This window comes from Hirundo rustica, chromosome 14 (genome assembly GCF_015227805.2).
Source record: "Hirundo rustica isolate bHirRus1 chromosome 14, bHirRus1.pri.v3, whole genome shotgun sequence".
Lineage (NCBI taxonomy): Eukaryota > Metazoa > Chordata > Aves > Passeriformes > Hirundinidae > Hirundo > Hirundo rustica.
In genome coordinates, this window is record NC_053463.1 from 15,374,250 (window position 1) to 15,389,105 (window position 14,856).

Consider the following 14,856-nt stretch of genomic DNA (forward strand, 5'->3'; position numbering starts at 1 on the left):
AGCAAAAGGCACCACGATAGTTTTGTTTTCTATTTTTAAGTAGTCAAAAATTGGCCCACTTTTTTTTTAACTTTATTGTTTGTTTTCTTTTCTTCTTCTTCTTTTTTTTTTTTTTTTTTTTTTTTTTTTTTTTTGGTTTTTTTTTGTTTTTTTTTACTTTTTTTTCTCGGAAGCTGTAAATCAAGACATTACATATAAATAGAGATTCCCTATAAAAAAGTCATTGTCGTTAGCTATTATAAGACAACTTTGCTAAAATGAAAATAAAACATTTTTATTTGTTATATTTTTTTGGTTTTTTTTTTCCCCTCTTTTATATAAAATAAAAATATTTATTGTTTTTTTTTCGTTTTGTTCCGTTTTGTTCTGCGGTTTTGCGTGGTTTTTTGTTTTTTTTTCCTTTCCTCGCCGCGCCTCGTCCTCCCTCCTCTCGGCCTCCTCCATGCGGGCCAGGGCTGCGCGCGCAGGGGCGCGGGAGGCGCCTAGAGAGGGTCGGGGTCCGGTTTGGGCGCCACGTGCGCCAGGCTGCCGCGGCCGCCGTCGCCGTGCGCGCCGTGCCCGCGGCACGAGTAGTGAGTCCGGCTGTCGCCCGGCCGGTGCAGCGGCGGCGACTCCGTGTGCGCCGCCTCATTGTTCTGAGTGCTTAGGAACGGCGTGCTCTCGGCCACCAGCTCCTCGTCAGACTCGCTGTAAGAGGCGCTGCTCAAGGAGAAGGAGTCCCGGACGGCTCTGGCTCTGTGAGGGATGTGCCCGTTCAGTTTGGATTTTTTCCACCGCCTGTTGCTGCTGGCTGTTTTCTTTGGCTGCTCTAGCGCTGTGACGTACTCCTGCGTCGTCTCGTACTCGTCGTCCTCTGTGATGCGGAAGGGGCTGGAGGGCAGGCTCCCCATGCTGTCGTTTAGGTAGGTCTTCCTTTGGTAGTAGCTGTCGTACCTCTGCGTGTCCTGGAAGGGGAGCTGGTACCGCCGCAGGAGGGGCTGCTGCTCCTCCACGCGGAAGCTGATGGGGGCCGCCGGCGGCAGGGACACGGCGTGCGCTGAGTTGGGGGAGGTGATCTCGAAGGTGGGCACCTGCGTGGGCATCGAGTAGTGGAAGTCAACGGGCGACAGGCGTGCTGGTGTGGTCAGGGCCGACACGTACCTGGAAAAGCAACACCTCCGTTTGGACACCGAACAACCCCAAAAGAACCGCCAGCTGAGCCCGCGCTGCGCTGAGCACCTGGCCCAGGGGCCCACGAGGCCTCCAGTGAACCTGCTCGCGGAGGTTCTCCTGGGGAATCAGGTGGAGGGACCTTGCACTGCTGTGCCAAGGGAGGGTGAGCCACTGGCTTCATGGGCAGCATGTGGTGAGCATCCCCAAACTGCTTCTCCCAAGGGACTCGGTGCACAGTTCCTGCTCTGCATTGCTGCAAACCCTGCAGCATCTCCCAGCAGGCTGAGTCATGGCTTCACTGCCTCTCATCTGCCTGACAGCTGCTTTCTGTTCCCTTTGGAGCTGCCAGACTTGTCTCTGAGGAAGGTCCCTGGAATTCCCTCTCCCTGCTCAGGCCGCAGACGGGGAAACCCTGGGCATTGCTTTCTCTGACTTACCAAAAATCTTGTGTCTCAAAAAGCCATCTACCACTTTCATTTAGTCTAGTGACAGCATCAGTGGTCACTCAGGTTTGGTCTAGCCCCTCTCCAAACACCCTTCCTTCAGCACCACCTCTCTCTAAGGAGCTGATCTTATTTCCTCTAGATATTCCGAGTGGTGCCTCTGCCAAATTCCACCTGCCCAGGCTCTCTCACTTGTCCAGGGCCTTTTTACCCACGTGTTTTGTGATGTATGAGATCTCCATGGGAGCTGGGTCAGTCTGCCTGAATGGATCAGGGACAGAAAGGAGAGCAGGAGATGCTGCCTTTCTCCTCTGGCCCATGGACAAGTTCCACTGCCTTGAAGGGTAACTGCCCAAGAGAGGCCATGTGGCCACCAAGAGTCACTCATGGCTACCTGCAAAGGGCTGGAGTAAGGGTGGAGATGTGCTTCTGCTCCATGAGGAACCAGACTGGGAGGAGGACAAGTATTGTTGCTGCTGCTGGTGTCTCAGCTCTGCAGCTGTGTCCCTTGAAGGCTGGGTCATACCGAGTCCTGTCCCAGGGCATGCAGCACCCTCTCACCTGGCCATCCAGGACTGTGCTGAGCACAGACACCTTTCCCCCAAAACCTGAGGGCCAGACCCTGCTTGGCAGCCCACCAAGCTCCCCAGGGTGTTCTCCCAGGCAGTTCTTCTCCGCAAGTTGCTGACTGCAGCTGGGAATATTCCGCTCTTGTCATCCCTGTGCTCCAAGCCTACATTGCCACCAGCATGCAGAGCTGGCTGCTGCCCCAACCAGAGTTGGGAATTGGCCTCCTCTGCTAGGACCAGGCTGGAGTTTCTCCAATCCTACCATGGCGCTGATGCTCTAGGGCCAGCAAAGACACACGTTTTTGTGTTTGGCACAGAGGCATGGCTTGCCTCTGCTGCGCTGTGGTGGCACCAAGCAGTGGGGTCTGACCTCTCGCTGTGGGGCGAGTCCCGCAGGGAATCCACCGAGTCGCGGTACTGCGTCGTGGGCCTGCGCTGGTCCTCGATGCAGAAGGTGGCCCCGCGCCGAGCCCGTGCCTCCACGCACGCAGGGCTGTTGCATTTGCTGGTTCCCACTGAGGACAGCATTATCCCAGACTGGGAATCTGAAGTCAGGCTCTCTGTTCGCTCCAAGCTCCAGGTGTGGCTTTCATGTCTGTGGAGCAAAGCACATGGGGACAGTGAGCAAGAGATCCCCACCCAGCTCTTCTCCAAAGACTAGGGCACTGCCCAGCTCAGCTCTGCACCCCTAGCGTCCCCCTTCTCTCTCTCTCTCATTAGGATACATCTGGCCTGGGATGCCCAGATTCCCAGCCCTGCCTTTGATTTGCCTTTCTTTGCTCTTCCTTGGAGATGCCATTAGAGGACAAAGGCAGTAAATCACTGCAATAGCAGGCATTTATCCCACCACGGAATAAATGGCTGGGAGCAGGATGGGACAGCCTCTGGAAGGAGGCCAGGGCAATTCTGCTTTGGGATTGCAAAGTGTTCTGGGTGTGGAACAACACATTGGCTATGCCAAGGCAAGTCAGCCAAGTTCCTTCAAATGTGCCACCTGCACTGCCAAGTGACAGTCCCTCTGGAATTGCTACCAGAGAGGAGCCAGGAGAAGCCACTCAAAATTAGCAGAGCAAAGTCTAGCAAAGATTTTGGCAGCAAAACACTTTCAAGGTGCTAGACAAAGACCATGATGTGCTGAGCAGTTGGAGCCCCACCTCCTTGGTGCAAGGAGGACATCCCACAAGGACTCACGGGGGGTGCACAAGGCCACCTGCACACTGGGGTCCCACCGGTGCCACGGCCACCACGCTGACCCCCAACACTGCAGAAATACGTGATCCATGAGAGCAACCCCTCTGAACTCCCAAACTGCACCAGATGGAGCTGGAGTGTGGGTGGAGGATTTTGGGTGGGGGTTTACAGAGGAGAGCAGCCCTCATTAAGATTTCCCAAGAACTCATTAATTATTGATGGCTCCAGGCACATGCTCATTTTTAACTTCAAACAGCGTCCTCATTAGAGGCACTGATGGAGTAAAATGGAGCCTGATTATGCCAGTAGTTTGCCTCTGGCATGACTTCAAGAAGCACCTGCTTGCTGCACTTGACTCAGGAAAATGAGGTGGCAGGTAGCCAGGACCAGAGGCTACCCAAGGTAGGTTCCTCCCTACAGCTGTCATGAGCTAATGCTGCCCTGCAGACACACCTTTGCGTCTTCAGAAGGTGCCCAGGGATGGCCCAGGCCTTTGAAGTGAGCATGGAAGGCCAGCAAGGTGCAGCTCAGCAGGCACAGGAGCCTCTGTGCACCTGGCTCAAGCTTGCACACACCTACCCAAGGCTGGGCTGAAGAGTATGAATGCAAAAAACCTGAAAAACATATTGTCTAGCTCATGAGGAGTGGGATTTTCCTGGAGAAAAAGAATCATTCCCAGATGATCAAGTCATTCCTGGCTCACTCTCTACTTGCTGGAGGTACAGCCAGAGGAACCTGGGGTGGAATTCACCTGAAAATCCAAGTTCAGCATCTGAAGTTGATCTTGCCCATTGTAACTGAGAGTACTTGCTCAACCCTGAGGAATGCCTGGACCCTAAGGAAACCTGCCTGGAGCCATCTGTGAGCTTTAGCTGAAGGAATTCCTGCATTCCTGGATGAGTGGAGACAGCCCCATCAGGCTAATGAAGGATATGAGACAGTCACATACCAAAGGCAAGGGATCTCCAAGGAAAACCCCTGTCACTTACTGGAAGAAGCACACAAGCTGTCTAAGGGGAGGAACTGGAACATCCAAACTCAAAACAGCACAGGGCTTTCTTTAGAGCATTTGAAGGACTTTTCTGGACATCATAAAAATAGGGAAGTCCATCTGCAATTTAAATGTTCTCGAAAAACCTCGAGAAGGTTCGGGTTCCAAGCCATGGTGTTCCTCCCCCAATGGTTATTTTGAAATGAAAATAAAAAATATGTCTCATCCTTTGTCACAAAGCATTATTGGTACTTTCCTGCCACACCAAGTTTTCCAAAGAGCTTCAGAATCACTTCCAGTGAAAGAGATGCCACTTCCTGAGGTGGAGGTTGATAAATTGCACAGGAGTATTTTCTTTCCGGTCAAAACCTGTGACTTGCAAATCAGACCTTGATTCTGAGGAACTGATCAAAACATTTGGTGATATTTTGTGTACTTTGTCTCCCACAAGGCAAATACATTCCAAATATTAAACACATAACCTTTGTGTGCTTAATGAAGTATTTTGGATGTCCAGTGCGGCTGCGAACACAACCTGCAAAACCTTTCCTACACACATCCTCCTCCCGGCTGGGTCTGTGCGAAGCATGGAAGCACAGGTTCACTTCCTCCTGTTTTCCAGCTACGTCAGTGCTGCAGGATTCTGCTGGCACCTCCCTGCGGGCCAAGGAACACACTTTTCCATACCTCTCACTAACCAGCAGTGCCTGCAATGTCCTGCAGTGCAGACATGGCCTGTGTGCCACTACAGAGTTAAACACCAAGTGAAAACAGAAAGGGAGGTGAAAGGAAAATCCTAGAATCTGACAGCATCCTATGGCAAATAGCAGAGGAAAGGTCCAGAGAAAATGGTATACATCACCTCTGGCTGGAGGTTGGAGTGGCTGTGGAGCAGTGATGAGACGGGGAGCAGGAGTGACTTCCCGAAAAGGTTGTCTCTGTTTCCCTTCGGATCACGTGCTCGGTGGCAGAAACATTCTTAGAAATATACTGCAAAACAGGAACAATCACACAGATCAGCCACCAGCCTGTGAATGCTGCCAAACAAAAACTTAGCTGGCCTGATTATTTCTGGTGAACCTGAAATCAGATGAGTGAACTGAGTGAATCCAGAAGCTCCACACCCCACAGGATGGGACAAGGCATGTGGAGGTTTTTCTCTGCCCCTTCACGTTGAACGCTGGGAAAGGGCTGTGGCACAGGCATTGCAGAAGAGTTTGGAGAGCCAAGGGATTCCCCAGAGGACAGTGGTACCGTGTGTAGCTACTGAGCAGAGACACATCGCTGCCCGCAGCTGGCTACACCCAAATGAGTACCAGCAAAAAGTGAAATCTGTCAGAGGTGTGAGTCCCACAGAAACACCAGATGTGATCCAAATGTTTAGGCTGAGACATTCCTTCATCTGACAGCCAGCCCCGCTTCTCACAGGGGCACTTCTCACAGCTCTCTGAGAGATTCAGTACTATGGTACTCGGGGCTGTGGTTCTTAGAATTCCCTTTCCCCCTTCCTTCATGACTGGGATCCGACTCAGCTAAATTTTAATATCCTAAGGCTGACACAACAGAGCTTGCAACCATTTCATTGGACTCATTTCTAACAGTACTTCTTGTTTGGCTCTGCCTCCCCCTTCCCTTTCTCTGACCCCTTTCAAGGCCTTGGTCCAGCAAGGCACTTAAGGCCATTGATGGCCCTGTTGAGTTATTGGTGTTTGATGGGAATCTTGTGTGACTGAAGTCACGAGAGTGGCTGAACTGGATTTTGTGGATTTTGTCCTAAAGAGACTTAGATCGTTCTCACAGCATGACAGTGGCATCCCACCAGGAGCTGCCACCTTGCCCAGGACAGAAGCCCTGGCATGGGCAGGTGGGCTGATGGACAGCTGACCACATCACCATGACGTGCTTCACCACGGTGGCCACGGTCACCGCCGTGCTGATCCCATTTGCCATCCCAAACAGTGGGGCTTGACAGGATAGCACAATGAACAGGAAACTTTGGGAACATCTCCCCTAGTGGAAATCAGGGTCACACTTGATTAATCAAAACAAGCCTATCCCAAATGCTCAAATCTCATCCTGTACTTCAAAGCAAAATCACATTTCCCTTCAGATGTTGGTTTTGGAAATGTTTCTACGCAGAATCTCTCTTTTTGCTCAAGTTTGCGCTTTGCTCCTCACACACGAGCACACAGGTGTGTAAGGATACACATCCACATCAAACCCCTGGCAGAAAACAGCCCCTCAGCAGCATGCAGGGAGATGGAGGCAAAGGGTCTTACATCAGCCATTTGGATTTCCTCAGGATCCAAACGTGGATGGCTTGGCCCGTTCGCAAGGCTCCGGTTTTGGTGAGCAGGACACATGTTCTGCCGCAAGTGGTTATGCATTTGTTTTCTTTGTTTCCTTTAGAACAGAAAAAATCTATTAGGGACTCTTCTCTCATGGGGGTGTCTGCCCCCAGAGATGAAAGAGAAGGCAAGGCTTGGACGTGTGAATGTTCCAATGGTATTCGCAGAAAGTTGCAAACAACAAGAAACAAGGCGTTCAACACTCAACACCTCCTACTGCTTTTCCAAACAAAAGGTCAACTTTTCCTCTCATGGACAATTTGGGAAGCTGGGCCCAGGGTCCCCTTTCCAAGACAAGGCCCAGCACAAAGTAGCAGAGCCAGCTGGCAGTGGAGGAGAAAGTGAGGAGAAGGAAAAGGGGAAGCGAGTCCTGACTTGGCCTTGGTGACAAAGCACTTGGCCTGTCCTGCGTGAAGGACAAAGTGACAAAGCCTACCCATGCCCATGGTGGGACATCTGCTCCACAAGACCCACTGAGCTGCAGGGGCGCTCTGAACTGAGGTGCAGGCTGAGTAGGGAGAAAAGTGCTGTGCAGGCAGGGAAGGCTGACCATAAAAGAGGCTCCCCACTCTCCTGTTCCGTTAGGATTGCTCTGGAAGCGTCCCTGCAACACACACAGCTGAGCCCACAGCTCCTGCACAACAGCCCAGTGTGCTCCTGCTGGCAGAAGCTGAGCTGCTGGCTTGGGGGCAGCTTTTCACTGCAGCACAGCATCACCTGGCTGGGCAAAATGATGCTGTTGCAGGGGACAAGCAAATGGTGCCTGGAAAACATCCTATTCAGACACAGTCTGGTAGACAGCTTCACCAGGCTCCTGCATGAGACCTTCCTGGGTGCACCACAGCACATCATCTCCTAAAAATAGCATTTGGGTGAAAAGCATGGAAGTGTGGGATGGGAACACTGCCACTCGCTAACCTGTGGCCAGTTCTTTCCTGCCAGCCCCCATACTCACTTGGTTTTACAGTAAGCTACCACACAGACGATGCCCACCACAAGCAAGGCAACACAGATTCCTGTGATGGTTAAAACCCTCTTCTGGTAGAGCTCCTCCGCTTCTGCAAATGGAGAGAAAGGAGGCAGTTAGCGACGGGCTCCAGCAGCAGGGCTGCATCTGGCTGCACAGGAACCAGCTCTGCGTGCGGGTGAGACGGAGCTGGGCTCGGGCAGACCTCCTACCGATCCACTGCTCGTCTAGTGGCTGCCCCGTGCCTGAGCCCAGCTGGCCCAACCTTCCTCACCCCTCAAAAGACTCTTTTTTTTCTCCCTGCACCTTTGCCCTCGCTCACTGGGTAGCTCACCCCTTCTGCACTCACACTTCTCACCTGCCCTTCTTCACCCACGGTGACTAATCTCAAAAAGCCCCACGCCTCTCCTCTCCCTTCCAGCAGATCCCCCCGTTCTGATGCCTTGCTCAGCTAGCACGGAAGCCCTGGAGCATGCCCCACTCCCCACGAGCACACAGGCCCTGTGATCCCTGATCCCAGGCTCTGCTCTGCCCGCCTCGGGATGCCTCTGCCCCTGCATGCCCTGGAGCAGGGTGGTGCGGGAGGACCACCGAGCAACGGGCCCCAGAGCATGCAGGTGCCGAAAGGGACATCCTGGAACAGTCAAAAAGCAGCATGAGGATGGAAAAGTGATAGTGTGCCAGGCAAAGAAAAGGGAGTGGAGTGATTCAAATACAGGAACCAGTCATGGATTTTTAATGGAACCCTAGGAGGCGATTCACACCATTGCATCAGGTAACCCAGAGGCACACAAAAAATGCAATCAGCTCACTGCTGCCTCTCTCAAATATCACCAAGTGTCAGGGGCTGCCTTTCAAACCAGAAGAGCCAGTCACTTGCACCAAAACCCAGACCACGCTGGGAGTGAGGTGATTCATTCCCATCAACCAAAGCTCGCAGGAAATGCTTGGATCTCGCCTGCACTGCACCCAGGCAGCGACACCATGGCAAGGACACCTCTTCCTCTGTGGCTGCACCAGGACAGATGTGACATCCAGCAGCCTCTGCCGAGAGCAGCTGAGTCAATTTGGTTCTCCAGCTGGGTGACTGAGAGAAGGATCCAGTGCAGAGCTGTCATGAGTGTTTCAGTTCAGCAGCCAGGAACAAAGTCCTCACGCCCCCATGCTATGTGTTAGTGTTAAAGTTATTGGGGTTTCTGCCTTCTTTAATAATCATTGATTTTTTTTTTTTTTTTTTTCCATCTAGTTTAGGCAATAAAAGTCATGCCATGGTTGAAGTGCTCAGTGTGCTTCACCACACCACTCAAAATACCTTGAAGAGACCATGTGATATCCCCTGTGCCACCAAACACTCCAATACAAAACCAGAAGAGAAACAGGTCTGGTCCCAGAAACCCCTGGGACTAGACTTTAGCTGAAAAAAGTGAGTGGGAAGCAATGAAACATTCCAGACAACTGGATATTTAGAACAATTTCAGCTTGAGATTTGAGGTAGAAAAAAGCATTTCTGGACAAAAAAAAAAAAAAAAAAAAAAAAAAAAAGTGCTAGGAAAAATTGTTACCTCTTCCTAACTCTCAAAATGGAGAAAGGTTTGGTAAGCAAGGGCTGGCAGGAAAAACAACCTTGGCATGAAGATACAAAATATAATAAACAAAGCCTTCTTGTGGGTATTTTTTCTGTCTACAAGGAACCAGGTGGAGCTGGAATGGGGGAAGAGCCCACTCTGGGGTGAAACTCCTCCTTTAGTGACGTTTTTTTTGTATGGGTGTCTTATTCCAGGCATCGGCGACCATGGCAGACACGTCTTCTTGCTCTTGCACATCTTTGGGACCTGGATTACAATTGTACAGCTCTCTCCTTCAGACAGGAGTTTCAGAGATTTTATACAAATTCGGAAAACCAGCTGGGATCCCATCCTGGTTGTAGATGGCACTAGGCAAGAATTTTGCTACTACCCAGCAAAAACTATTTTACCAAAAAAAAAAAAAAAAAAGCAAGAGGGAGGTCAGTTTTCAGCATGGACTCATCCATCAAGCCAATTTTCCCAAAAATTCTTCAATAGCAATGCTTTTTGCTACCAAGGTGTTTTTCCCTAAGCATAAATCATTCCCATTGAATCATGGAGGAGGAAGAAAGAGCAAAGACATTAAAATGATGGGGGTGGGGTTTGTTTGCTTTTTTTGTTGTTTGCTTGGGGGGTTTTGATTGTTTATTTGGCTGGGTTTTTTTACCTATAACAGGACAAAATTCTTTGGCCAAGACTCAAATCCCAGCCTTTGTTCTGGTGATCATCAGTCTGGGACCCTGACTCTGGCGTGTCTGGCTGTCCTGTACCCTCACCTGAATTGCGAAAGGAATGTTTCAGTTCATCAGAAATGCAGATTTGGCCTCTCTGTCTGGAGCTGACAGCTCTGCTACATGAAGCAGTGAAGTGTGAGCCTGTGCATCACTGCCGTAGATTAAAAACCGAATGATCTGCTGATAGCAATTTAGCTTGGCCTCATTAAAGCTGATGCTCAGTAACAGTATCTTCACGTTGCACGAAACCATCTCAACCACAACAGGAAGGAAATAAAGAGAGAGCACACTGCAGCTTTGTGTTTGAGCAGGTAAGATCCCGGAGCAGGACCGGTCCATTTGTGTCTCTACGCTCTACAAACACCACGTCTTCATCAGCAGCATGGTCACTGTTACAGCAGCAAACACTATGAACAAACCATGTGGTGCCACACAATGCCGACAGAGCCACAGAACAGCCACGGTGTCACAGCAACGCATGACAGTGACAGACGGATGGCAGAGGAGAGACGGCTGCAGACGGGGAACAGGATGTGTGCGGTTCTGTGATGACATCGAGAATGGATGAGGAAAAGGACAAAAGGTCAACAAAAAAGGGATGTCAAAAATCCTCGATTTCAAAGTTTGTTCAAGTGTATTAGCATTAGCAGCACCACTTTCTCTGAAGCGCCCTGACTATAAAGTTCACGCATTTTCTGCCCCAGGGGGTTGCACACCAGTCCTGGGGGATCAGGCATGCGAAAACTAGAGGAGATGCACTTCTCCAGCTTCAGTTAGTGAATGTCCCTCCACCTCAGGGACCTCAGAAGGCAATTTAGGATCCACAACTGGAACACTGGTGTCCCCATACCTCTAGCAAAGGGAACTGAAGCGTCTTCATGAAAAGTTCTGCTCTGGTTGACTCTGCCAGGCCAATGTTTTTAAGTGATCAATCACAGAATCATCACAGAATCACAGAACGGTTTGGGTTGGAAGGGACCTTAAAGCTCAACTTGTTCCAACCCCGCTGCCATGGGCAGGAACACTTCCACCATCCCAGGCTGCCCAATCTCTCTGCTCCCTCCTGACCTGCCTTCCCTGCTCTTGGCTTGTACACTCCAGGGAAAACTTGCCTCAAGGATTTGATTTCCCAACGGCTTATTCAAGGGATAACTCGATATATATCTAAAACCAGACTGAGGAGAATGGAAAGAAAATAATACGATTATGGGCAACTCAGCAGGAGCAGGTAAATGCCCAAAGGCGATATTTTGAAAAACATTTAAAAATGTTTTTAAGGAAAAACTTAGTGCAGTGTTTTCCCAAGCTTGCACTGAGGTGCTCAGCATTACACCCTCCACTCTCATGGGCAACTCCTGACTTCCCTGGGACACTTTTCTAGACTAACTTGTCCCATGCCATCTGTCTTGGAACAACTTCATCCCCCTCAAGAACCAAAACAAGCTGCCGAATTTTGGGAGGAGGAATGGCGAAGCTCATCCTGACCCTTGGCAGGATGTGGTGGAGGTTAGTGTGTCTGGGATGGCAATTTCTCTAACAGCCCTGATATTTCTAGAACTTGTCTTCCCATCCCTGGAATGCCTGCCCGTTCCCAAGCGGTGCCTGCTGGCAACCTTCTGGATGGACACAAGACTCCAGGTTTTCAGTTCAATGCACAAAAGCATGTTGAATGGAGATGTATGGCAACTGTAACATCCCAGTCAGGCCACGCACACCACGCTGCTGCTTGGAACAAAGAAAAAAGTGCTGCTAAAAATACACGTGCATTTTTATAGGTTCACATTCAGAATTTGTGATTTGCTTTGTTTTAGTTTTGGTTGTTGTTTTGTTTTTGGTTTTGTTTTTCTTTTTATTTCAATCCAAACATCTATCTTGGTGCCAGGGAAGAGAACAGAACAGCTGATTTTTTAATCATCCCATTAAAGCCATAAATATAATGTTGGAAGCTCTTAATGGCTTCTGATTAATAAATGAATGGTTGTTCCATACCCTTTAATTCAAATCCAAGATGCTCTGCCAATGCAGAAAGAAGACAAGGAAGAGAAAGAGAAAAAGAAAAACAGGTCTGTCAGAGAACTCTAAAATACAAACACACACACTGTGCAGTTACAGCAGGTTAGCTTTTGGTAGGCTCAGCAGCACTCACACAGAGACACTGTAAGCTTCAGAGCATTTCAAACCCCCACCACAGCTCACATGTTATGCAAAGAAAGACCCAAACAAATTGCAGTGGAAGTTAATTATGAATTCTTTCAGTTAATTATGAATTCTTTTGAGATGAGCCATGTTTGTTAGTACCTGATATGAAAGTCATTGTTTAGGCAGGAAAAAAAAAAAATTAAAAAAAAAAGAAAAAAAGAAAGGTACACTTGTTCTGAAACAACTCCTGACAGGTCAAAACACATAGAGACTGCATGAGCCTGGTAAAAACCATTCATTCCCTCTCCAGGGGGCAAATCTGCCCTGGCTGGTCTCCGGTGTGCCCAGGTGTGCCCAGGGGTGTGCTCCGGAGAGGAGCGCTGGGCACAGGGCTGCGAGGGCTCCTGCTGGGGCCTGGGGCTCGCCAGCACCGTGCTGCTGCCCACACCCTCAGCCCTGGCCCAGGGGCACAGCAGCCCTGGCAGCACAGCCCCTCCGTGCCCTGCCCTGCCAGCCCTGCCCCGGATGCTGCGAGGGCAAGGCAACGCGTCTGAAAGTGCAAACTGCACTGAAAAGTTTCCCTCAAGCCCCTGACCTTCCCAACTGCGCTCCCACCCTGGTTCTGCATTGTTTTAGCGTGCTGCAAAAGGCCCAAATCAGAGCCTGTGCTTTCAGATTCATATTCAGCACAAGTAAGATTGCAGTTCGCCTTGCAGAGACAGTGCTCAGCACGGGAGTTTATCCAATGAATCAACACTGCAAAACAGGCACCCCGAATTTCAGTAATTTTCCTGGTGCAGATCTCACCTAAAGGCAGCTTTTCTTACATGAACATGAAAGTTCTCCATACTTACCACCACACACAAAAGTGAGCTCTGCTGCTCCCAATCACCATACACACAAGACTATTTGCAGCTTGGAGTTGTCCAGATTTATTTACTATATTTTCCATGGGAACTGCTTTTTGCTGCACAGAAATATTGGCTTTCTTTTGCAGTGCTGTTCAAAATTTAGGCGGGGGGGGGGAGGAATTGGCACTAATTGTTACGGAACATGTAAACACGTGTACTAAAGCAGGTTCTTCTTTTCAAACCAATGCTGACATTTCAGGGGGGTTTGTAGGGGGAAGCTGGGGTTCTTTATGATTTTGTATAACTTAAAGGCCACAAAACCTGGCTGCTCTCTGCTTCACATCTCACATTTGTGTAAAAGGAATGGCAAACTCTACAGAGCATTTCACAGTCATTTTGTACACGTGGCAGTGACAAGGACATAATGTGGTGGGCAGCAGAGAACTGGACAGAATATATCCATCCTAAACCACTTGGTTACCACATCCATCCCTGAGCTACTCCTAAATCGTCCTGCCGTTGCACACACCTGTTTCCCTAGACACTGACAAATGCATGTAGAGAAACCTCAAATTTCATCCATAAATCTAAGCTCTTGGTCCATCTGCATACACACATTTCTCCCTGTCCCAGGATTTTCTGCAACATCTGCAGCTACAAATGGATGCAATTCCAAACATTTTCATGATTTTTTGCAAACTCAGAAACACCTGTGAGAACGGAGGTGGTGGGCAGGTCCTGAGGAGCTTGAGCCTTCCCACTGTCCCTCCCATGTCAGACCTGCTGCTTCTTTTTGGCTCCCCAGCCTCAGGGAGCAGATACAGCCAGCTGGCTGGGAAACCTGTGCCAGTGTCTCGTTACCATCACGGGGAAGAGCTCCTTGCTAATATCCAATCTAAACCTGCTCTCTGTCAGTTTGAAGCCATTCCCCCCGTTCTGTCACTCCAAGCCTTATAAATCTCTCCACGTGTCTTGTTGTCCTCTCTGGCTTCAACAGGACAAGCTCCATTGGAAGCAATTTATCCAGAGGCTACCACGCAAATCAACTAGAGTGAGACAGCCCTGAGATGGCAGCTGTAGGCTGAGGAAAAGGGCACAGCATTTTTCTCATAACCTTCACCACCATCATCCTTCTGCCTGCACTCCACACATCCTCCCTGGTCAGGGCAAGGGGCGACAGCTGAGCACCCGGAACTGCTGTGGTCCTCCCCAGGCTACCTGAACTGGGGACATGAGGCTTTTTTTTAGGAAAATCGCATTCCAAATGTGCCTCCTGAATCTTTCTGAAAGTGCTTTGTCTCAGCATCAGACAAAAAAGACAAAGTTCTGCATTTACTTCATCTGCAGTGACTTTGTGACTATGATGGATTGCAGTTATTTTAAAAGAAGAACAGACAAAAACATTTAATGTAAAGTATTCCTGTAGGAGCAACACCTCAAGCAAGACGACTCTCACTGAACAGTAGATTTATAGCATGATTAAAAAGGAAAAAAAAGCTTAGCAAACAGCTGTGGAAAATGTGGCTGTGCTCACTCGGTCTTCAGATTGCCCAAGAACATCAGTAAGATGTTTAGTTACTGCACATTATTCCCTCAAAATACCCTCTCTGGGACACAGAGCATGCTCCAAGGCAAGAAACAAAGCGGAGAATTGACATCTGAGGACTAGCAAGATAATAAATTGATGATAATTTTGTCATTAATTAATTGTATTGACAAGAGTAGCACTTGCAGGACTCTGATCCAGGTTCTTCCCAGGGCGTACAGGGAGCAATGCAAGACAGGGGGTCACGATGGGGACAGAGGACACTGTGCCTGTTTTAAGAGCTGGGTGACACGTGGGATCTCCAGGAACAGAAAGTCTGAAAACGTTCCACGGACTCCGCAGCCATTCACCTTCTCCAGC

General features: G+C 49.5%; 1 protein-coding gene across 1 annotated transcript in view; it reads right to left on the reverse strand.

Moving 5' to 3' along the window:
• Positions 1 to 482: 482 nt before the first annotated feature.
• NRG2 (neuregulin 2) overlaps positions 483 to 14,856 on the reverse strand; it is a 152,747-nt gene continuing 138,373 nt past the window's right edge. The window contains exons 7-12 of the mRNA XM_040078567.1: positions 11,950 to 11,973; positions 7,650 to 7,752; positions 6,626 to 6,749; positions 5,209 to 5,336; positions 2,535 to 2,759; positions 483 to 1,140 (exon numbers count right to left, since the gene is read on the reverse strand). Of these exons, the coding sequence (XP_039934501.1) occupies positions 483 to 1,140; positions 2,535 to 2,759; positions 5,209 to 5,336; positions 6,626 to 6,749; positions 7,650 to 7,752; positions 11,950 to 11,973 (1,262 nt within the window). The remainder of the gene's footprint in view (positions 1,141 to 2,534; positions 2,760 to 5,208; positions 5,337 to 6,625; positions 6,750 to 7,649; positions 7,753 to 11,949; positions 11,974 to 14,856) is intronic.